Source organism: Caenorhabditis briggsae (genome assembly GCF_000004555.2).
Source record: "Caenorhabditis briggsae complete genome, chrII, whole genome shotgun sequence".
In the NCBI taxonomy this organism is placed as follows: domain Eukaryota; kingdom Metazoa; phylum Nematoda; class Chromadorea; order Rhabditida; family Rhabditidae; genus Caenorhabditis; species Caenorhabditis briggsae.
Window position 1 is genome coordinate 1074224 of NC_013486.2, and position 25037 is coordinate 1099260.

The 25037-nt window shown below is 35.2% G+C and overlaps 4 protein-coding genes across 4 annotated transcripts; 3 read left to right on the forward strand and 1 right to left on the reverse strand.

Annotated features, from left to right (window-relative positions):
* Positions 1-54: 54 nt before the first annotated feature.
* Positions 55-729, forward strand: CBG00865 (the record flags this gene model as incomplete). Its single annotated transcript, XM_002629612.1, has 1 exon — positions 55-729. One exon carries the CDS (start codon positions 55-57, stop codon positions 727-729), a length of 675 nt encoding a protein of 224 aa, XP_002629658.1.
* Positions 730-2630: 1901 nt separating this feature from the next.
* Cbr-phg-1 lies at positions 2631-5946 on the forward strand (the record flags this gene model as incomplete). The annotated part of the gene is made up of 4 exons (XM_002629611.1): positions 2631-2770; positions 4583-4833; positions 4910-5055; positions 5806-5946. 4 exons carry the CDS (start codon positions 2631-2633, stop codon positions 5944-5946), a joined length of 678 nt encoding a protein of 225 aa, XP_002629657.1.
* A 2561-nt stretch (positions 5947-8507) lies between these two features.
* Positions 8508-12814, forward strand: CBG00863 (the record flags this gene model as incomplete). Its single annotated transcript, XM_045241708.1, has 8 exons — positions 8508-8546; positions 8593-8694; positions 8888-8992; positions 9954-10353; positions 10489-10646; positions 11390-11572; positions 11781-11873; positions 12695-12814. The coding sequence occupies 8 exons, from the start codon at positions 8508-8510 to the stop codon at positions 12812-12814; spliced, it is 1200 nt and encodes a 399-aa protein (XP_045100816.1).
* Positions 12815-12967: 153 nt separating this feature from the next.
* On the reverse strand, positions 12968-14488 carry CBG00862 (the record flags this gene model as incomplete). The annotated part of the gene is made up of 2 exons (XM_045241709.1): positions 12968-13172; positions 13941-14488. 2 exons carry the CDS (start codon positions 14486-14488, stop codon positions 12968-12970), a joined length of 753 nt encoding a protein of 250 aa, XP_045091724.1.
* Positions 14489-25037: the final 10549 nt, after the last annotated feature.

Here is a 25037-nt window from a genome sequence, read left to right on the forward strand (position 1 = left end):
CTCAGAATCTCAGAATCTCAGAATCTCAGAATCTCAGAATCTGAGAATCTGAGAATGCTGCAGAATTTCATAATCTCAGAATCTCAGAATCTCAGAACCTCAGAATCTGAGAATCTCAGAATCTCAGAATCTCAGAATCTCAGAATCTCAGCTTCTCAGATTCTCAGATTCTCAGAATTTCAGAATCTCAGAATCTCCGAATCTCAGTATCTCAGAATCTCAGAATCTCAGAATCTCAGAATCTCAGAATCTCAGAATCTCAGAATCTCAGAATCTCAGCTTCTCAGATTCTCAGATTCTCAGAATCTCATAATCTCAGAATCTCCGAATCTCAGAATCTCAGAATCTCAGAATCTCAGAATCTCAGAATCTCAGAATCTCAGAATCTCAGAATCTCAGAATCTCAGAATCTCAGAATCTCAGAATTTCATAATCTCAGAATCTCAGAATCTCAGAACCTCAGAATCTCAGAATCTCAGAATCTCAGAATCTCAGAATCTCAGCTTCTCAGATTCTCAGATTCTCAGAATTTCAGAATCTCAGAATCTCAGAATCTCAGAATCTCAGAATCTCAGAATCTCAGAATCTCAGAATCTCAAAATCTCAAAATCTCAGAATCTCAGAATCTCAGAATCTCAGATTCTCAGATTCTCAGAATTTCAGAATTTCAGAATTTCAGAATTTCGGGATTTCAAAACTTCGGGATTTCGGTATTTCAAAACCTCATAATTTCATTTTCAAGTTTCTTATCCTTTCAGTGTTTCTAGACTTCCCTGAATGCCCTCAAAAAGTGGTGTCTAGTCCTTATTTGTTGTCTGTCTGATTTTCCTTCGCCTCCTCCCAAAAACTCAACTAATTTGGCACCACTTTTGTTTTTTTTCCGCGCCCGGGTACTCTGCGGCAAAGCCCATCTCAAAAAACCGGAACAAGTTTAAATGGGCAGGAAGGAAGCAGATTGATTTTATGATTCATTGGAAAATACATCTAATGTGTCTTGTCTATTCTTTCGAGAACATTCCCCCTTTCTCTTTCTCTCTCTCTCTCACACTATCTCGCCTACACGACTTTTCACCTAAAACCGTAAAACTGAAGAACCTGGCCACCGGCCGCGGGCGGTCAAACACAAGGAGTTCTATTTGCTCAGTTTCTTGGACCTGTCCTGTACCCCGCCGAGTATCCGGCTCGCCGAGCAAAAGGGAAGGGAGACAAAGACGAACAATTTTTCGATGATGACGGGAGACAGAAGAGAGAGAGAGAGCTGTCAAAAAGACAGTGGTGCACACACCAACCACTCATCTATTATTATCTTTTCCTTTATCTCTTGCTTATCTTTTTGGGATTCTCGTCCTCTTGTTGAGAGACTGACTAAATGACCAATTCGTGCACTTTCAAGGATTGCTACGATTTTTGGATTTCTGATTGTTCAATTGCCCTAATTTCCTAAAATCTCTATAATCCTTGCCGCCATTTCTAGAGTTTTTTTTTGATTAAGTTATTTAGAATCCAGTTGATTTGAACAGTTTTGACGCATCCTTTTTTAGAAACTTAATAACTGATTCTTGCAGTCCTGGGTTACGGTAGCTTCCTGATCATTAACTTTGAGTCGATGTATCTCATTTCCTGTAAAAGATATAAAAAAGTGGTCAACTGATAAAACGTTAATCATGATATCAGCAATATTTTGTTAATTGACTACTTTTTGATATCACTTACAAAACATGAGATACGTGGGCTCGAAGATACCGTATTTGCTCTAATAGAAGCCCACGCAAACCATTAACTTTAATCTTATGTATCTCGGTTACTGTAAGAGATATCAAAAATGTGTCAACTGATAAAATGTTGATGATATTATGATAAACACTTTATCAGTTGACGACTTTTTGCTATCTCTCACACCACACGAATTGAGATTATTCAGCTCAACGTATGCGTGGGTTTCTGAAAAAAGGCATTTTTCAAATTTTTGGAGTCAGTTTGTAGGGGTTTCAAGATTCTACTACGATTTTCGCTGAATTATTCGTGTTTATTTTTTCTGGATTTTCTAGAAAATTCCGGTTTTCAAAACTTCCAATTAGAAAAGTTCTAGTTTAAGCTTTCTAGGATTCCATATTTTCAGACACCATACCATAAAACCTGTAATAGAAGGGACTCCAGAATCTTTACTTTCATCTAAATTATCTAGCTTCCTGTAAGTGATATCAAAAAGTTGTCAACTGATAAAATGTTGATCATAATCTCAAAAATATTTTATCAGTTTACACATTTTTGATATCTTTTACAGTAACCGAGATATACAAGCTTAAAGTTAATGGTTCGCGTGGGCTTCTATTAGAGCAAATACGGTATCTTTGAGCCCACATATCTCATTTTGTGTAAGTGATATCAAAAAGTAGTCAATTAACAAAATATTGCTGATATTATGATTAACGTTTTATCAGTTGACCACTTTTTTATATCTTTTACAGGAAATGAGATACATCGACTCAAAGGTAATGATCAGGAAGCTACCGTAATCTAGATTGCAAAATCAGTTTTAAAGTTTCTAAAAAAGGATGCGTCTGACGTCGTCGGAAACTTGCCAAATTATGTCAACTAATCAGTCTAATCAAGTCAATATCCAGAAAACCATGCGGAGGCTGACAATTGTCCCACTTTTGGCAGTTTTATGCTATGCACAGGATGCATCAGAAGCGTGTACGAAGGCGTTGACGGATTGTGAAAACGACTTGGAATGCCAGAATCGATTGGCTCCGTTGATGGCAGCTTGGTGAGTTTGCGCCAATTTATCTCGGTTACTGTAATAGTTATCAAAAATCTGTCAACTGATAAAATGTTTATCATAATATCACAAACATTTTATCAGTGGACAGCTTTTTTATATCTTTTAGAGGAAATGAGACAAATCGACTCAAAGTTAATGATCAGGAAGCGTAATCTAGAACTAGATTTCAAAAGTGGAAATTTCGAAAACAAGCGGACATTGTTTATCCAGAAAACTGCAATCACTTCCTCAAATATGTGTTTGCGCTTTTCACATTTCATAAGAGTACAAAAAATTTGACAGGGCGTTGACAGGAGACCGACAACCTTTTTGTTTGTCCACTTTTTTTTTGTCTCAAGCGGAACAACTGACCAATTCTGAGAGTATTCTTTTGAAAGTTATGAAATACGGTTGAAAGATTTTGAGTTCACAAAAAAAAATCAAGTTTCTAGCGCTCCTAGAAGCCGAGATACAGTTATTTGAAGTTTGAGAGGCTAGAGACGCCAGACGACGAGACACACTGCGTCTCTGACCTCTGAGTTTAAACAGCTGTATCTCGGCTTCTAGATGTGTTAGAAAGATGAAAGTTTAACAGAAATGTTCCAAATTCAGTGTTTAATGTCATAATGTAACAGAAAATTGCAATTTTTGGAATTTTGAAAAAAAAAAACATTTTTTTGTTTGAAAAAAAAACCATACAATTAATTTTTCCGTAAATAGTCTGAATTTTTCATGACAAATTCATTTAAAAATCACCTTTCTAGCTACTCTAGGAACCAAGATACGGCCCTTCAAAGTTTAGAAGAGACGCAGACGGTTAGAGTGTCTCGTCGTCTGCGTCTCACGCCTCCCAAACTTCGAATGGTAATATCTCAGCTCTAATATGAGCTAGAAGTACGAAAACTTTTGAGAAATGAAGAAATTGTTTTGTAAAATCTTTCAGAATTTCGATATTCTCAAAAATCGAAAAATCGATTTTTCGCATTTTTCGAAATTATGATAACTTTTATATTATTAGGTACGGCAAAAATTTTACGTAGTTTTGTCAAAAAAGGACTCAAATTGGACGGCTACAAGCCGAGTTACAGCCGTTTGAAGTTTCGGGAGGCTAGAGACGCCAGACGACGAGACACACTGCGTCTCTAACCTAATGAAACTTCAAATGACCATGTCTCGGTTTCTAGATGAGCTAGAATAGTGGTTTTTGAACAGAACTGCGTGCAATAGAGAGAGGCTTCTAGAAAAGCTAGGAACATGGTTTTTTGACAGTATTAAGCAAGATTCAATTGCTTTTTAGAATGGACCGAAAAGTTAGATTTAGAGTGTGAAAATTTTACCAAAAAATTTATTTCTATAATTTTCTAAATTTTAATCAAAACTTGGTTTTTTCCCAAACGGGGAATTTTTAGTTTTTCTGAAAATACATTTCATTTTCTACAAATTCGTTCAGAAGTCACTTCTCTAGCTATTCTAGAAGCCAAGATATACCTTTTTGAAGCTTTGAATAGACGCAGACAGTTAGAGTGTCTCGTTGTCTGCGTCTCTACCTTCTGAATTTACTCTAAATTTGTTACTCATAGCATTCTACACATTCCTGTCTAAATTTGAGGTTTCTGGCTATTCTAGGAGTCGAGATACGACCATATAAATTTTCGGAGGCTAGAGACGCCAGACGACGAGACACACTGCGTCTCTAATCTTCAAATGGCTGTATCTGGGCTTCTTGAACTGCTAGAAATTTGATCTTTTTACACAATTAAAGGTTTTCATTATAATTTTCTGATTATTCAAAAACATTTTCAAATTTTCGATTTTCAGCTCAACAGGAACGTGTCAACCGCAATGCAGAAGCGCTGTTTTGAACGTGTATCAAAATAAGCTCGGCCGAGTTCTTCTCCGTTCCGATGCCACGTGTATTCCGGGACGAGACGAGTTGAGGACCTGTAATTTCCTGCCAGCCGAGTCTACAGTACACTGTAGTCTGGGAAAGCTGGCGTGTGAAGGAGATTTGCAGTGCAATTCGAAGTTCGGCGTTTTCATGAGCGAGTGTGAAGCTGATGCGGCAAGAGGTGAGAAGGAGGATTACTGTAGAATTTGGTGCTATTTGAAGCATCTGAAATGTTTGAGCTGCAATCTTTTTTCCAGGTGTTTGTTCGGAAAAATGCAAAACCCTTCTGAATCAGACAATCGAAACTTCCGTCGGAGCAATTTTCTCGAATTGCACATGCACCGCCCGTGACGATCAATTGTGCACTAATTTGAAGGATAACCTGTTGGGCGTTTGTTTGAAGGTACGGTAGTGATGGCCTAGAAAACTCAAAAATCAGCTTTCTAGGCCAATGAAATTTAAAAGGAATCAAACTAGAAGAAGGTTAATTTTTGGAGCTTTATTTTTATTTTTTGTGGAATTTTCAATCTTTGATTTCCCGAATTTTGAGTTTTCTGAAAATCTGAAATTCTGAGATTCTGAATTTCTGAGATTCTGAGATTTTGAGATTCTGAGATTCAGAAATTCTGGGACTTCGAAATTCTGAAATTTTGAAATTCTGAAATTTAGAAATTCTGAAATTCTGAAATTCCGAGATTCTGAGAATCTGAGATTCTGAGATTCTGAGATCCTGAGATTCTGAGATTCTGAGAATCTGAGAACCTGAGATTCTTAGATTTTGAGATTCTGAGATTCTGTGATTCTGAAATTCTGAGAATCTGAGATTCTGAGATCTTGAGATTCTGAAATTCTGAGATTCTGAGATTCTTAGAATCTGAGAATCTGAGATTCTGAGAATCTGAGATTCTGAGAATCTGAGATTCTGAGAATCTGAGATTCTGAGATTCTGAGATTCTGAGATTCTTAGAATCTGAGAATCTGAGATTTTGAGAATCTGAGATTCTGAGAATCTGAGATTCTGAGAATCTGAGATTCTGAGATTCTGAGATTCTGAGATTCTGAGAATCTGAGATTCTGAGATTCTGCGATTTTGAGATTCTGAAATTCTGAAGTTTTGAAGTTCTGAAAGTTTTCAAATCTCATAAATTTCCAGAACACCCCCGGAGTCACACTGTCACCATCGGACAATTCCATCACAGATGCTCCAGGCAACGATTTGGCCGATTCCTCATCTTCCTCCTTTAAAATTCTCACCGCTGTCTGCGTCTACATTTTTACTGTACTATATTTGTGAAAATTTTTTTTTAACCTACAGTAATCCTCCCAAAAATTCTCCCCCTGTGATTCTGAATCAACAAATTTGCTCTGTGATACTTTAACTTATAAATCTATATGAATTTTTCAAAAAAAAAAGTTTTGATGGCCTAGAAAATTCTAGGCCATTTAAAGATTTTATTTTGTCGAAAAATCTTAATTATCATACAAAAACACGTGTTTTTATACTACTTGAATCTGTTTTTATGTCAATGTCTTTTTTTTTAAATATAAAAATAATTTTTTTTTTGAATTTTTTTGTTTCAGAATTTTTGAATTTCAGATTTTTAGACCTCTAGAATTTTAGAATTTTCGGAACTTTGGAATTTCTGAATTTCTGAATTTCAATTTTATTTTTTTGGATTTTAGAATTTCAGAATCTCAGAATTTCAGAATTTCAAAATCTCAGAATCTCAGAATCTCAGAATCTCAGAATATCAGAATCTCAGAATATCAGAATCATAAAATCTCAGAATTTCAGAATCTCAGAATCTCAGAATCATAAAATCTAGAATTTCAGAATCTCAGAATCTCAGAATCTCAGAATCTCAGAATCTCAGAATCTCAGAATTTCATATTTTCAGATTTTCAAAATTTCAAAATTTCAGAATTTCAGAATCTCAGAATCTCAGAATCTCAGAATCTCAGAATCTCAGAATCTCAGAATTTTAGAATTTCAGAATTTCAGAATCTCAAAATCTCAGAATCTTAGAATCTCAAAATCTCAGAATCTCAGAATCTCAGAATCTCAGAATCTCAGAATCTCAGAATCTCAGAATTTTAGAATTTCAGAATTTCAGAATCTCAAAATCTCAGAATCTTAGAATCTCAAAATCTCAGAATCTCAGAATCTCAGAATTTCAGAATTTCAGATTTTCATATTTTCAGATTTTCAAAATTTCTTAATTTTCTCAAAAATTGTCTTTGTCGTCACATTAATTCTGATTCGCTTTCATTTTTTTCCGGAAATTTACTGATAATTGATGGCTAGAATGTACGTAATTTGCGATTTTTAAGATGACAAATAACTTTTTTTTCTAATTTTGGAAAAATTAATATTCCAAAACTACAGTATCCAAATTAAAACAAAAATTAAAGATTCATTTAGAAATTTCTAGAAATTCAGAAGGTTTTATTTTTGAAAAGTAGTTTCCTGAAATTCTGAGAATTTGAGATTCAGAGATTCTGGGAGTTCGGAATTCTGAAATTCTGATATTCTGAAATTTTGAGAAATTGAGATTCTGAGATTCAGAGATTCTGGGAGTTCGGAATTCTGAAATTCTAAAATTTTGAATTTCTGAAATTCTGAAATTCTGAAATTCTGAAATTCTGAAATTCTGAAATTCTGAAATTCTGAAATTCTGAAATTCTGAAATTCTGAAATTCTGAAATTCTGAAATTCTGAAATTCTGAAATTCTGAAATTCTGAAATTTTGAAATTCTGAAATTCTGAAATTATAAAATTCTGAAATTCTGAATTCCTGGATTTCTGAATTGCAGAAGTTTCAAATTTCAGAATTTTCTGGAAAATATCAATATTCATTTTTTCCAATTTTTTGGGTGTATGCTGATAAATTAATTCCTTTCTCCCTTCCCATCTATCATTTTTGCTGTCTTATCAGTTCAAAAAAATCATGATTTAAAATTTTTCCGATCGTGTCAGCACACCAAAAATTTCAAGATAATTTATGGTTTCTTCAAAAAAAATTTTCAAGTGCTCAAACTATTTTTCCCCGTCTCTAGGATGATCATTTTATCACCGCGTGGCTTTTTTCTGTAGCCGGAATTATTTTTTCTGATAATCACAAAATTTTAAGAAAAAAAAAATCATCCATTCTGGAATTTTTATTGTGTTCAGTTTTAGATTTTTAAATTTTTCAGATTTTGAACTTTTCGATTTTCAGGTTTTTGGATTTTTGGATTTTTGGTTTTTAGGATGTCTAGATATTTTGAATCCGGAATTCTCAATTTCTCGATTTTTTCATTTTTGGATTTTGGAATTTCGGAGTTTTGTAATTCCGGATTTTCAGGTTTTTGAATTTAGATTTTCCAAATTTTCAGACTTTCCAGGTTTTTGAATTTTCGATTTCTCGGAAATCCTAGAATTCTGGAATTGGGAGTTCTGAAATTCTGAAATGTTGAAATTCTGAAATTCTGAAATTTTGAAACTCTGAAATTCTGAAATGTAGAAATCCTAAAATGTAGAAATGTAGAAATGTAGAAATTCTGAAATATTTAAATTCTGAAATTCTGAAATTTCGAAAGTCTGAAATTCTGAAATTCTGAAATTCTGATATTCTGGAATTCTGAAATTCTGAGATTCTGAGATTCTGAAATTCTGAAATTCTGGAATTCTGAAATTCTGAAATTCTGAAATCCTGAAATTCTGAAATGTAGAAATTCTGAAATTCAGAGATTCTGAAATTCTGAAGTTCTGAAATTTTGAAATTCTGAAATACTGAAATTCTGAAAAATCTTCAAATTTAGGATTTCCAAGATTTTAATTTTTTCGGAAAATTCGCCTCATTTTTCAGGGTAACCATGAAACCAATCGTTGTATGCCTCCTTGTCTTGGCTACGGTAGGTCAACGATTTTTCATTTCTAGAATTTTCGAAAAATTTTCAGCTCCTACCAACAACTTTCCAACGGAAAGTGGAAAATCCAGATTTCCCAGCAAATTGCCTTGTTGGAGGACCAGATATCTATGACCCAACTCAAGCAGAAAAGGTGAAAAAAGGATAAAAAATTTCCAATTTGGCTCAATTAGAGCTTCAAAATGAGTACCAACATGGAAAGATTTCAAAAAGTTCGAAAATTTTCAAAAAATTTCAAAACCGGTCATGTTTATACTCATTCTGAAGCTACAACTGAGCCAAATTTGAATATTTCAATTAAAAATTCAAAAAATTCAATATTCCAGGTACCATGGTTCGATGTAAACTTGGACTTGCCACCACGTCAACGCTTCAAACAGATCGCCGTCGCTTATAAGAAGGACATCCGTGCCGTTTTCGATGTTCTTAACGTTAGTTCTTTGTCTGTGTGTCCAGATGTCCCGATGTCCTGAAAATTTAGAAAACATTAAATATTTGAGTTTTCTAAATTGTCTGGCGTTCCTGAGTTTCCTAAAATTTTTGAATTCAAAATTTTCACCTTTTCTTGTCTTTTTTTTGGAATTTTAGATAACTCTTGGGATTTCAAATTTTCCACAAATTTTAGAAACTCAATAGCTCCGAATTTTAGCCAAAATTCCCCGAAATCCTGTCAAAAAGTCACATTTCTAGCTCATCTAGGAGCCGAGATACGACCATTTGAAATTTCGGGGGCTAGAGACGCCAGACGACGAGACACGCTGCGTCTCTTGCTTGGCATAAGAGGCGCAGACATCTTACCTTCAAATGGATGTATCTGGGCTCCTAGAAGAGCTGAGAAACTGATTTTTGGACCATTTTCTTGAAAATTTAGAGTGTGAAAATTTTAACAAAAAATTTATTTCTATAATTTTCTAAATTTTAATCAAAACTTGGTTTTTTCCCAAACGGGGAATTTTTAGTTTTTCTGAAAATACATTTCATTTTCTACAAATTCGTCCAGAAATCACTTCTCTAGCTATTCTAGGAGCCAAGATATACTTTTTTGAAGCTTTGAAGAGACGCAGACAGTTAGAGTGTCTCGTTATCTGCGTCTCTACCTTTTGAGTTTACACTCAATTTGTTACTCATAGCATTCTACACATTCCTGTCTAAATTTGAGGTTTCTAGCTATTCTACGAGCCGAGATACGACCATTGAAGTTTCGGAGGCTAGAGACGCCAGACGACGAGACACCCTGCGTCTCTAACCTCCAAAACTTCAAATGGCTGTATCTCGGTTCCTAGAAAAGCTAGAAACATGGTTTTTTGACAGTATTAAGCGAAATTCAATTGCTTTTCAGAATGGACCAAAAAGTTAGATTCTAGAAAAAAAAGAGAACCCAAATGTTTACAGTACTTTTTCACAATCATCCCTGGAGTCAATGCATGGGAACTTTTGGGTAATATCACAGCAAAAGCAATGGATAAAGGAATGATCATGAATCCCTACAAAGACGAAGTGCTGGGAATTGCCGAAGTTCTAGAGGTGCCAATTGGAAATTTGGTGTTCTTGAACATTTTCTACGAGATGTCCCGTTTCTGCACCTCGATCGTCGCTCAAACCGAGGACAATAAGGATCTTTATCACGCCAGAAACTTGGATTTCGGTCAATTGTTCGTTTGGGACATTGCCGCTCAGTCGTGGGGTCTCACCGATGCTTTGAAGAAAGTTAGTGTCAATATCAATTTCTTCAAGAATGGACAACTCCTGTTCAAAGGATCAACCCTCGCTGGACATGTTGGTGTCTTGACTGGTAAGTTTTTGACAATTTGAAGAGTAGGAAATTTCAGATTTTCTAAGCCAAAAATCTAAAAAATCGGTTGAAAATTAGTCGAGTTATAAGGTTTTGAAATTTTAGAATCAAAATTTCGAAAAATCGATTTTTCAGCCATGAAACCTCACCACTTCTCGTTATCCATGAACGCTAAGGTCCAACCAGATTTGTTCAATGTCGCCAGATGGTACATGGGAGCCTACGCCAATACGGACCTTCAATTCGTCATGTATTTCGAGCGTTGGTTGTTCGAGAACTGCATGGATTTCCAGGTATTGGGAAAATTTTGGATTTTGGTTATTTAGTACTGAAAATGCAAAAAGTGAATTTAGCTTAAGGAGAGCTTTACAATGAGTATAAACATGAGCAATTTTGTAAACTTTTGAACGTTTCCAGACTTTTTCAGATTTTCAGAAATTTCATGTTTTCGAAAATTTTGAAAACTAGGCATGTTTATACTCATTTTGACCGTTCTCATCTGCTGATTACAAAAATCAATGTTTCAAATTTTTCATTTCGCCATTTAAAAAGTTACGGTAGTTTTTTAGAAGAAAAAAATCTGAAATTTGAACCATCTTTCATTTTAAAGGAGGCCAGACATCAAAAAAAAAAAGTTTTCCTGATATTTTGCATAGAGAACCCCCATGAGGGGTTGAACTCATGACAGGCAGCTCAGGGGTACAGCGTCGATACCGGCTGAGCTACAGGGGCGCGAAGGCGCCTGCCGACCGATGGTCTACATAAGCGCGGCTCGATTTCGTCCCCCGAACTTTCCCCCGAAATTTTTGCTGTCTCGCCTCCTTTAAGTAGAATTTTTCAAAATTTTCAATTACATGAATTGAAAATACAATTGTTGAATTTAGCTTGCTAAGAGCTTCAAAATGAGTATAAACATGAGCAATTAAAAAAGAATTTTCGAAATTTTGAACTATTTTTGCTCGATTTTCATGAATCTTGACTTATTCGAAGCCGAATTTTCGGCGTTTTAATACTACAGTAATCCCATTTCATTCAGTGTGCCCGCGAAAAAATCGCCGAAGTAAAACTGCTCACCGGCGCCTACTTCATTCTGGGTGGTGTCAATCCGGGCGAGGGAAGCGTTTTGGTCCGTAACACGACGTCTGTTCAATTCGAGAGAAAGTTGTTCGATGGTGACAACGATTGGTTTGTTCTGCAAACAAACTACGATCCGGATAAGGTAAGAATTGGCAAAATTTGGAGCATTTTAAGACAAAAATTATTGAAATTGGTCAAAAATTGCTAGATTAACATTATTTTGACGAAACTCCAAAAATAACTTTTTTCGAAATTTTCAAAAATTCAAAATTTAATGAAAATTTGAAAAAAAAACGTCACGATGGCAGAACTTTTCTCAAAAAATTGATTTTCTAGACCGCCATTTACAGGACCCACTCTTCATCGACAACCGTCGTGACCCCGGAAACGCTTGCATGAAAAAGTTGGGACGTTCGAATGTCAGCATGAAAGGAATTTATACTGTAAGTCTGAAATTCAAAAACTCTGAAATTCTGAAATTCTGAGATTCTGAGATTCTGAGATTTTGAAATTTTGAGATTTTGAGATTCTGATTCTGAGATTCTGAGATTCTGAGATTCTGAGATTCTGAGATTCTGAGATTCTGAGATTCTGAGATTCTGAGATTCTGAGATTCTGAGATTCTGAGATTCTGAGATTCTGAGATTCTGAGATTCTGAGATTTTGAGATTCTGATTCTGAAATTCTGAGATTCTGAGATTCTGAGATTTTGAGATTCTGAGATTTTGAGATTCTGATTCTGAGATTCTGAGATTCTGAGATTCTGAGATTCTGAGATTCTGAAATTCTGAGATTCTGAGTTTCTGAGATTCTGAGATTCTGAAATTCTGAGATTCTGAGATTCTGAGATTCTGAAATTCTGAGATTCTGAGATTCTGAGATTCTGAGATTCTGAGATTCTGAGATTCTGAGATTCTGAGATTCTGAGATTCTGAGATTCTGAGATTCTGAGATTCTGAGATTCTGAGATTTTGAGATTCTGATTCTGAAATTCTGAGATTCTGATTCTGAGATTCTGAGATTCTGAGATTCTGAGATTCTGAGATTCTGAGATTCTGAGATTCTGAGATTCTGAGATTTTGAGATTTTGAGATTTTGAGATTCTGATTCTGAGATTCTGAGATTCTGAGATTTTGAGATTCTGAGATTCTGAGATTCTGAAATTCTGAAGTTCTGAAATTTTGAAATTCTGAAAAGCCAAAAACCAACCTAGATTCTAAAAATGTTTCATATTTTTTGTTAGTGTTGTTCAAATTCATTTCAGGTCCTCTCCTCAAAACCAACACTGAACAAGACCACCGTACATACCGTAATCATGTCTGTCACCAAGGGATATTTCGAAACTTTCATTCAGAAGTGTCCAAATCCGTGTTGGGCATTCTAAATTGGTTAATTGCTCTGCTAATTGATTTGGTTACAGTATTCCAATTTTCATAAAAGTTCCAAATTTCAATAAATCATTCATTTTATTGTTCAACACAAAACAAAAAAAATTAAATTACAAAAAATTTTTTTTGAATTTTTTTTTCCAAAATTTTTAATTAGACTGAAAAGTGAATGCGCCGTGTGGAAACTGCTCCACAGATGCCGTTTTATAGTATGAAGAATCAGTTTTTAAGATTGAACTCGAAACAGTCGAATTGGTCTTGGCGGACGGTCCGGATGGCGGTCCGGACGAATCGAAGCGGTTGGAGCCGGTGGAGTCGAAGAGCCACGAGCCGGTTCTTGAGCGGCGGTTGCTGCTAAAAGTGTGAAAATGTTTCGATTGAAAAGAACTAAAAATTTCCTTTATTTTAATCCAAAAATCATAAAAATCGAGCAAAAATTGACCGAGTTAGTAAAATTCGAAAAAAAAATTCAAACTTTTATGTTGGATATTTTTAAAAACTGGTCATAACTGGGTCAGTTTTCCACAGATAGTTGAAATTTAAACAATTTTAGAATCAGTACAAAAAACCTGTCAAAATGAGTATAAACACGGCTAGGTTTAAATTTATCAAATTTCGAATTTTTTAACAATTTCAAAAAAAAAACTTTTTTTGAAAAAATGGACATAACTGAGTCAGTTCTGATTCTAAAAAAATCGTTTTTATAGTTTTGAAATCAGCTCAAAAAGCCCGTCAAAATGAGTATAATTAAGACTAGGTTTCTCAAATTTCAATTTTTTCGATTTTCCGAAATTTTGTGTCATCTATAAAAATGCTCATACCTCAGTCATTTTTGATTCAATATTCAAAATTTTTACATTTTTAGAATCAGCAAAAAAAGCCTGTCAAAATGAGTATAAACAAGACTAGATTTTAAAAAAAATTTGTCGGATTCTAGGCCACCACTCACGTCGACGACTTGGTTGTGGTGCTCATCGTAGTGATTGCTCCTCGTTTCTTTTTCGAGCTCTCCAAATTATAATATTTCCATTCAGATCTTCCGCCAGCACCATCCTTCCGTTTGTCACCGTTTTCCAGATTTTTCGGCTCCACAGATTCTGCCGGCGCTCCCAGCGGACTAACAATATCATCCTGACCGTATTGAACATTCTGTTTGACGCCTTCTCCCGGTGACGTGCGTTAGAAGAAGTCGTTAGAGGAGTTGTGAACGAAGAATCCGAATTTCCAGAAGGCGTGGTCTCTGGAGGTGTGGTGTAGGTGGTTGGAGTGGTTCCAGACGACGTCAAGGTTCCAGAAGAGACACCAGAAGACGTTGGCACTGAAGACGTGGGCGGAGCCAACGCGTCTTTTTTCGTGACTTCTGAAGACACATCAGTTGGATCCAATGGGATAATTGGAGAATTTCCACCCATATCTTGATTTTTCAGAGGTGAAGGTTTGAGCTTCGGTGGAGCTGTAATATTTGGAGGAAGATCATAATAGGAGCCAAGATGTGGTGGTGGCGGTGGGGGCGGAGCCTGAGCCAGAGGAAGCGGAGCTTGAGCTTTTTGGGGAATTTGAGGAATTTGAGGCGTTGGAATTGGCGTCGTGTCGTCGGGGAGGGGGGTCTTGACTGGAGCCTTGGCTTGAGCAGATTTTGGCAAATACATCCAGCGATTCTCGTTTCGCATTTTTGGGTTGGCTGGAATATGGATTTTTAGTAAAGAAAAAAATAATTTTGCTGAAAATTTTTTTACAGAAATTTCAAAAAAAAAGTGGTCCCTATTGTCCCCAAAACTCCATAAACTCACTGTTGGATTGACTAGCCAGTGTACTCTGCGCTATCGGCGTCTCATCTCGGTCGTAAATTAGCTGCAAGGGAAGAAAATAAAAAAAGGATTACGGTAGTTATGGGGGAAAGGGGTACTAAAATTGTATAACATGATGAGGTGGTGTCCATTAAAATTTATATGGCCTAAAAACTCATATTTGACGTTTCTAGACCACTAAGACCTCAAAAATACCGTAACCCTAGTTTTTAGCCCTTTTTAATTCTAAATTTCAAAAATAATCTGAAATCAGAAATTCAAAAATGAATACTCACTCCGTGACTTGGTCCACCAACGACTGGCTTTTGGAGACTGCTGGAAAATTCAATAAGAATATGTTAATTAGGGTGACAATCAGGGTTAATTAGGGGTAATTAACTGTAGATTTTTCAAAAAAAAAATTAATTCTTGAATTTGTGAATTTTCTGAAAACAGAATTTCAGAATTTCATAAGTTCAGAATTTCAGAATTTCAGAATTTCAGAATTTCAGAATTTCAGAATTTCAGAATTTTAGAATCTCAGAATTTCAGAATTTCAGAATATCAAGATTTCAGAATTCCAGAATTTCAGAATTTCAGAAATTCAGAATTTCAGAATTTCAGAATTTCAGAATTTCAGAATTTCAGAATTTCAGAATTTCAGAATTTCAGAATTTCAGAAATTCAGAATTTCAGAATTTCAAAATTCCAGAATTTCAGAATTTTACCTATTCTTCTTCTTATTCTTCGCCGAATTCAAATGTTTTTCAGCTTCTTTTTGAGCCGGGTCCACAAAAATTGTCAATTTCTCCGGCTGTGGTCCTTCTCGCGATCCATCATCATTTCGACAACCTGAAATTTATTTTGAAATCAAAAATTTTTTTCCAAAATTTTCGAAAATCTCACTTTTATTCCTTTGAGCCATATAATTTAATTTGGCTTCGAATTCCTGTGCATTCAGTTGATCCATCAAAATTTTCCGCTTCAAATCGTGAAGCGTTTGCGCATACGACGTTTGTACATCTGGAAATTTTCAGAAAATCTAAAAAAGTACCGTAACTTTTTGAAACTTGATTTTCAGTAACAGAAACATGTATTTCTAGACTTTTCAGGTGAACACGGTCCAAATGAGTATAAACACGACCACTTTTCGAAAAAAAAAAATTTTTTTGGGTCCCAACACGAAAATTTTTTAAAAATTCAAATTCTCCAAATATGGGCATGTTTATACTCATTTTGAAGCTCTTAACCAGCCAGATTGGATTTTTGTATTTTCATCAAAATTGAACTAAAACTGACTGAGTTACGCGTCTTTGAAAGGCGCGAGAGTCAGAGAAGCCAGACAAACTGCGTCTCTAACCCCATTTCACAAAGTGAACCGATTCTGGTCATCTTTATACTCATTTTGAAACTCTCGACAAGGAAAAATCAAATTTTCAAGTTTTAGTTCCAAAATTTCGATTTTTGGTCCCACCACGAAAATTTTCAAAAAAATCGAAAAATTCAAAATCGTCCAAATATGGTCATGTTTATACTCATTTTGAAGCTTTTGACAAGATAAATGAGAAAATTTAACGCTTTCTATATAAAATTCTGAACATTCGAGACCTTACCCATCGAATGGTGGCAGTGGTGAGCATACAGATGAGCAGCACGAGAACAGTCGTGACGAAAAGAGCGACGAGTATCCAGGCGTACGATTCCGTTGGTATACAGCATCCGTAGTTGGCGAAGAAGAATGTATTATCTGAAAATGCGGGTCTCAGACTTTCAGAATTTCAGAATTTGAGAATTTGAGAATTTGAGAATTTTAGAATTTCAGAGTTTCAAAATTTCAGAATTTCAGAATTTCAGAATTTCTGAATTTCTGAATTTCTGAATTTCAGAATTTCAGAATTTCAGAATTTCAGAATTTCAGAGTTTCAAAATTTCAGAATTTCAGAATTTCAGAATTTCAGAATTTCTGAATTTCTGAATTTCTGAATTTCAGAATTTCAGAATTTCAGAATTTTAGAATTTCAAGGTTTTCAGAATTTCAGAATTTCAGAATTTTAGAATTTCAGAATTTCAAGGTTTTCAGAATTTCAGAATTTCAGAATTTCAGATTTTCAGAATTTCAGAATTTCAGAAATTCAGGATTTCAGAATTTCAGAATTTCAGAATTTCAGAATTTCAGAATTTCAGAATTTCAAGATCTCAGAATTTCAGAATTTCAGAATTTCAGAATTTCAGAATTTCGGAATTTCAGAATTTCAGAATTTCAGAATTTCAGAATTTCAGAATTTCAGAATTTCAGAATTTCAGAATTTCAGAATTTCAAATTTCAGAATTTCAGATTTTCGAAATCCAATAGTTTATTCGATGTGGAACTACAGTAATCCCAGACATCTGAAGATTTCGAAAAGTCGGCAAGCCTAAAATCAATTCTGGTCTCTTAAGCTACAGTAATCCTAGCTTCAGTGATCTTACAGTAATCACAAACTTCTCGAGTTTCTTGGTCTCTAACTACAGTAATACAGTAACCGAAGTGGGCGGGTTATAATTCCGGTGTCTTGAGCTACAGTAATCCTAACCATTTCACAATACAGTAACCTTAAGTGTTCCTTACCCGAATATTTTTCGCTCATCTTTCATACACAACTGAAAGTGGTGGTCGGTGGCTGAAAATTGGGGGGAATTCGGGAATCGTGGGAGAAATTTCAATATTTCTAGGACTCTTAAAATTTGTCTGAAACGTGGGATGGCTGGATGTTTTCTAATTTAGTTCACAAGAGAGTTGATGGCAAATTAATAACTAGCTCAGTACAATTTCACGCGGGAATTTGAAATTTCAAAATCTCAACAATTTTTTTCTGAAATCCAGAAAATCTTCTATTGTTCCAAAGTGTCTCCGGGGGGTCCTTCAATTAGAGGTGCCCTTCAATTATTCCGGCCAATGTTTTCCAAAGTTGCGCATAGAAAAATTCGACAAAGTTTCGTTCAAAATTCATGAAAATCTGCCGGGGGCCCTTCTCCTTTTCCAAGCCCCTCTCGGAGGGCCCTTCTATTAAAGGAGCTCTTCTAATACAGGTTTTACGGTATTTTTGAAAATCTGATTTTTTCGAGATTTTAGATTTTTTGATAAGGTTTTTTTTTGTTTTTAAATTTTGGATTTTTTTTTAATTTTCAGGTTTTTCAGAATTTGAAATTTGAAAAATTTCCGGAACTCTGAATATTACGAATTGGTTGAAATTCTCGAAAACTCGAATTTTATGAAATTTCTGAAATATGTTGCAGGTTACTGTAGGGTAGGGTTACTGTAGGGTTACAGTGTTTCGAAAAATTCAACATTTTCAGACATTCCAGATCGAAAATTGGAATTTTGAATTTTGAATTTTTGCAGAAATTTCCATTTTTTCGGATTTCTGAAGCTTTGAAATTTCTGATTTTTGATAACTACAGTAATCTAGAACTTCTGAATTTTCAAAAACCCAAAAATTCAAAAATTCGAATTTTTTGAATTTTCAGATTTTTATAAATAAAACCCTCAATTTTCTTGTCCAAAAAAACATTTTTTGTACATGCAAAAAACAAAATCTCCGGGGGGTCCTTCTATTACAGGTGCCCTTCAATTAGAGGGGCCCTTCTACAGGTTTAACGGTATTTTTTACCTCCAAATCCCCAAAAATAAGATCCAAAAACCACTTAAGCGTCTTCCTTACCACTTCCGTGTGTGTGTCGCAACAGATTGGGGTAGGATTAGCAATGACAGTTCTTTTGGAAATTTACCGCCAAAAAAGAAGAGGGAGAAAAAAGAAGAGGGAGGTGTAGATAGAGGAGACACGACACAGTATGGTGTTGGGATTATATTCATTTCGGTACATCTCTATTTTTTGAGGGATTACGTAATTAGAGGGCACCGAGAAACCGATTTCTTTTTGAATCACGATTAGAGGCTGGAGAACCCTGTAATAGAAGGGCCCTCGAAATTGCAAAAAAAATTCAAAAAGTCGGAAATTTCAAAAATTTGGGAAAAATCCTTAATTCCAAAAGTTCAAAAAAAATTCCCCCCAAAAAGAGTGGTACAAGAAACTAGGTCATAAATTCGCGCGCACGCGTGCCAGATTACTGTAGTTTAATGAGAGATGAGGAGTGTCGAGACGAAATCTGCCAGGGGCCCTTCTCCTTTTCCAAGCCCCTCTCGGAGGGCCCTTCTCCTTTTCCAAGCCCCTCTCGGAGGGCCCTTCTATTAAAGGAGCTCTTCTAATACAAGTTTTACGTTATTTTTGAAAATCTGATTTTTTCGAGATTTTAGATTTTTTGATAAAGTTTTTTTTGTTTTCAAATTTTGGATTTTTTTTTAATTTTCAGGTTTTTCAGAATTTGAAATTTGAAAAATTCCGAACAATCCGAAATTTCCAGAACTTGAATTTTATGAAATTTCTGAAATATGTTGCAGGTTACTGTAGACTAGGGTTACTGTAGGGTTATCCATGGGTTACTGTGTTTCGAAAAATTCAACATTTTCAGACATTCCACATCGAAAATTGGAATTTTGAATTTTGAATTTTTGCAGAAATTTCCATTTTTTGTAATCTAGAACTGGTAATCTAGAACTTCTGAATTTTCAAAAACCCAGAAATTCCGAATTTTTAAAATATTAATGCAGGTTTTACAGTATATGGCCTAGAGTTTGAAAAATTTTTGAAAATCTGACGAACTCTAAAATCCGTATCATTGAAAATTATAAAATTTGGTGATTTCAGGATTTCTAGTGAATACAAAAATACAGGAATTCCAGGAAGTTGTTTTTTTTTCATGAAATCCCAAAAACCCCAAACATTCACTGAACTAGAAAACTCTCCAATTTTTTCTAGACCACCAAGAATTTGGTGGCCTAAAAACACTATTTCCCAAAGTTTTTAGGCCACCAAATTTTCTCCCAAGGCACCACCAAAATCAGTTGTTGGCCTAAAAACTTCCTAGTCCTTATCGTCGGCACCATTCCTCATAACTAATCCTTTACGCGGAAGTGGTCCCTTTTAACAAACGGGTGACATGCGGGGATATTATCTTGCCACCTCTTATTCTTCTCCTTTTCCATCCCCCTATCCCCCAACAAAATTCCCCAACACCTACTCATTTTGACGCGTCGTTAATTAGCCCAATTAACGCGCTGTTGATAAATTGTGTCTTTTCTCAAAAATTTGTCTTCTTCTCTCATCACATGAACCATTTATTTTTTTTTTTGGTTTTATGTGGTTGTTTTGGACCGGTTGTAGAGCTGATTATTTTCTGTTATCAGTGAGAAATAACGCCAAAAAAGATAATTACCTTCCTAATTAGATGGGATTACGGTAGGTGTATTGTGAGGTGGAACAGGAGAAACGGACATCAGGACAAACAGATTTACCGCAAAGACACTAATCCTTTAAAGGCAGTATGCTCAATTTTTGCGTAATTAAAGGGGACCACCCATATGGAGAGGGATGAGAGACTTAAAGGCGCATAACTCGGTTAAAAATTGGAGTTTCAAAATGAAATAAAATGGGGAAATGTAGGTGTTAAGAAGATCTACAAAATGGTATAAATTTGACAATGTATAAAACTACAGGTTTTCCAAACAGGCGGTACTCCGTTGGCGCCAAATTTTTTGTGACGTCAGCTTGATATCTTAAAACATTTATAGAAAATCTAATCTTATATCATACTATACATCTTTCCAAGACCTACGTTTTACAACTAGTTTGAATCGAAAATCCCAAGTTTAAAGCAAGTTATGCGCCTGGGAACGGAACTAGGTACGAACAAAAACAAGAGAAGGGGGGGGGGGGGGGTAGCGATTTTTGAGTCAAACTTTGTAGACATTTTTGCAACTTCATGAACTTGAATCCAGTTACATTTTTTATACCAATTTGTAGATCTTTTCTAGTCCTACATTTTGGTGTATAGATCTTTGAAAACTGTTAAATATGAAGCGAGTTACAAGTCTACGAAAAATTACGATCTTCATTTTTGTGATTTCAAAGTTTTAAATGGTCATTTCTAAGAAATCAAAAAAAAAACTCCAAGATAGCTAAATTTTATATAGTTTTGAAGCTCTAATTGAGATCCATATTTTTCAATTTTAATCTCTAAAAAAAAAAAACTTTGAAGAAATAAATAGCCTAGAAAAAAAACACATTTTAGGCGCCCAACCGGCACGTGTCCCAACCCTACGTCTTTCCAATCTTCTCCGAATTGCGCAAGGTTGTTCTACACATCAGTTGATAACCTCTTGGACCATGTTATCAGCGGCGGCCTTTTTGCCCTTTGATCATAATTAAGGACCCGTGCGCGGCCTGACATGTCTCTTCTCACCTTTGTAATACTTATATCTTCATATCCAATCAATTGAGAGTAGAGGAAGAGAGCATATCTCTTAAGGGCATCTTAGGATGGAACAGGGGCATGGCAAGATGGTGTAAGATCCGGTTGAAAAAGAGGTACGGTAGTTCTGTGCATTCTGAAATGCACAAAATTTCTGTGAGCAAGAGTCGGCGCCAGAGTGCTTCAATCATTTGGGATTTTAAAAAGGCTGCAACTTCTTTCAAACTTTACATTTCAGAATGATGCTTATATCAAATTGTAGATCTTGAACAGATCTACAATTTAATATTAAATTTTATAATGTTAAACCAAAAGGCCTCTAAGCAGGAGCTGATTGAGCGTGCCCAGGCGCCGGCGCATTTCTCAAGACTGTAACTCTCTTTATACTTAACATTTCTGAATGAATTTTATATCAAATTGTAGATTTTGACAATATCTTCATTTTGATATTAAATTCAATTTGCTTCTTTCCTAATGTCGCTGAGCAGGAGCTGTCTGAGAGTGGCAGGGCGCGCCAGGGCCTGCTAAGAGAGATGGTATTGCTTCAAGTTTTGGATTTTGGAATCCAAGTTATATCAAATTGTAGGTCTCAATGAAATTTTCAATTTAATATAAAATTCAATCTTTTTCACAAATAGTCTGTAATCCTTTTTTCTTCTAGACATGAGCTCCTGCCTGGACGCGAGGATTATTCCTATCAAAAGAGCCTCCCTCAAATGCAATGTTACAAAACATCCTTCAACATTTTTCAAAAGACCGAGCTCCTTTGAATATGTTAAATGCAATCTGTACAAGTACATAAAACCGTTATCGGTCCAACTAGACACGTGTCTAGTCTTCAAGACGTGCCGAGTGTTGCGCAAGGTACTAATAGGGGGTATAGTATGTTCTTAATTGGGATCATCATAGAAGAGGAGTGCAAACAATCTTTATTCATAAGACGCGTGTTTCAAAACTTGGCAATTTACGCGAATTGCTTAGAAAAGACAGAAGATGATATGTTTCCTTTTTTGAATTGTTTAATTTGGAATTGAAACAAGCAGATAAATGTCGGTCTTCAGAAAAACTACAAGTTGATATAACGTTTGTTTAGAAATCAGGAGTTTGAAGAGGGTCATGGTCTCTTGAAGAGTTCACATTATTGACTTGTACCTCGCTTCATATTCAACAGTTTTCAACGATCCATACATCAAAATGTAGGACTTGAAAAGACCTACAAAACGGTATAAAATGTGACTGGTTTAAAATTTATGAAATTGCAAAAAATGTCTACAAAGTTGGACTCAATAATCGCTAACCCCCCCCCCCCCCCCCTCATGTTTTTGTTGTTGGTACCTAGTTCAGTTCCCAAGCACATAACTTGCTTCAAACTCGGAATTTCTAATTGAAATTAATTGTAAAATGTAGATCTTGAGCAGATCTACAGAATGGTATAAATTTTGTCTATGTTTGGTTTTCCCTACTTTTTCTACAAGTCAACAGAAGGCGGAGTTTCCTTCAAACTTCAAAATATGTAGGTATAGAATGTTCGGCAGCTTGTAACTTTCTCAATACTCAATATTTTTTAATAGTTCAAAGAACAAAATGTAGGTCTTGAACAGATCTACAACATGGTATAAATTTTGGCTTCATCAGAATTTCTAATTTCCCGTTAAGCTAGTTCTTAAAACGTCGGTTTTGAGGAGATGAACAGAATGGTATGAAGTAGTCCAAAAATTGATGAAAAATGTTTTTAAACAGGCTACAAAACTGCTAAATCCTTGACACCAGGTGACAGTGCGTTCCTAATAGGTGCTAAACATCCGTAACCCCAAAATAGTGTCCCTTCCGTTCCCCTGGGGATCTTCCCAGGGGGTCTGACCCATTAACCGGAAGGTTCGGAGACGTTATGGGGACAATGTGAAGGTCCAGAAGTACCGTAACCAACAAATCGCGTTTCCTCAACTTTAAGGGTTTCCAAGTCCCTTGAAAGCCTCCCATCTGGGTCCTTTCACCTTCTTATCTGGTCCAAATCATAAAGAAGGTACATGACATGATGTACCTCGACAAAAAACAAGTTCATCAAAAATCGTGTCACTTTTACGGCAGGCCGACCAATTAGCAAGTCGGTGTCGGGGCCTTTTTGGGACCTCAAGTAGTAGTTTGGACACACTTGAAAATTGTTATCGATGAGGTTGTCACAGTTTTTTATGGTCATTTTTAAGATCGGCATTTTTCAGATAGCAATCTACAGTATCTCCCTTTGCAGTCCAAAAAAAGTGACCCAAGTTACATTTTAATTTGTCAGAGCAGATAGACAGGGTTACAGATAAATCGACGGATTGGTCAAAGGCGGCCTACCAACTTTGAGCTCTAACATCTTTCTTAAGAAACGAGATATATGAGCTCAAAGTTGAAAAACTATTTTCTCCTGAAAATTTTCAGAAATCCCCAGAATCACTTTGACGCCTTCACACTACCAGAAGCGGTCACGACCGGGTCGTGACCCCCTATTATACCGGATGTGGTGAAAAATATTGCGGATGACAAATGATGAGCAATGTGAAGAGAGCAAACACTACAGTATATAGATTTCGAGACAAAAAAAACTGAAAATTTGAAAATCGAAAAACCAAAAACCATAGAATAAAGGACCATGAAATGCTGAAATTCAGAGAATCTGAAAAATCCTAAAAGTTGGAAAAAAAATCCATTTTCTTCAAAAAAAAAAAGAAAAAATAACATAAATTTTTAAAAAAGAAAATTTCAAAAATTAAAAAAAAAAGTTTTTTTTTTGAAAATTTGAACTTTTCGAAAACTTCTAGAGCCTTCTGGAAATTTTCTGAAAATTCTGAAAATCCATATTTTGAATTCCGAAATTTTCTCGAACTTCCTCATACCGTAAAACCTGTAATAGAAGGGCACCCAAACTTTCAACTGTGAGCCAATTTATCTCGGTTTCTATAAGAGATATCAAAAATTTGTCAATTGACGAATCGTTTATTACAATATCACTAATATTTTAACAGTTGACACACTTTTGATATCTTTTACAGCAACCGAGATAATTGAGCTCAAAGTTGGTAGTGTGGAGGCCCTTCTATTACAGGTTTTACTTATCTGGCCCAGAATGTGATTAAATATGATCGAGTCATTTTGGAATTTTCGAAAAAAAAAATTCAAAATTTTTTTTAAATTCTGAGTAATCTCCACAGATTATGAATATTCGAAAAAAAATCAAAATTCGAAATTTTTGGAAATTCAAAACATTTTTATCTCATTCCCAGCATTTTCAGTTTTATCCTCTTTTTTAACAATACTTATCAGAATCTACAGTACCCCTCTATCTTCTCCAAATAACCAAAAAAAAATTTTCGAAAAAAAAACTTTTTTTTGACTCATCATTTTGTCCCAGAAAAAACGAACGAAATTAGTCATTTGGTTTGGTCCTGCTGGCACTGATTTCCCAAAAATTCATTGTTTAAAAAAAGTGATCTTTTTAGTGTAAAAATCTAGACAATTTTTTGAAATCACACATTTTCCAATTACAGTAGTCTAGGATTCTAATTCAGAAAGCTCTCATTCCTCTAATACCAGGCGAACAATTTTTAATTTTTACAATTTTTTTCGAGACTTTGAAAATTTCGAAAACCAAAACAAGTTGAAAAACTATTTTTCAACCTTTTATTCCCAAAATTTCGGGTCTTCTGAACCTCATTAATCTTTATAAACCACCCCGAGGATTTGCGAATTTTCCGAAATTTCGGAAATTTCCCGAAAAATGTTCATTTTCTGATTTTCTGCACACCCGTACACACAATTCCCAATATATCTTCCTTTTCAAGGTGATCATCTCATTCTTCTCTCGCCTCTCTCCCCCTACCGTACCTCGAGACCCTATGCGCAAAAGGTGGGCGGGGCGTCTGCAGAGGCTCCGCCCCCATTTCTCCACAGGTTCGTGTCAAAGGCGTGTCCGTTTCCTAGGCAAGACATCCATAGGAATATCCTTAACGGTTTCTGTTATATTCATAATTCATAATTCTTAGAGATTGCTCAGCTTTAACAAAAGTTTGAAAAAATAATTTTTTTCAAAATTTCTGAAAAA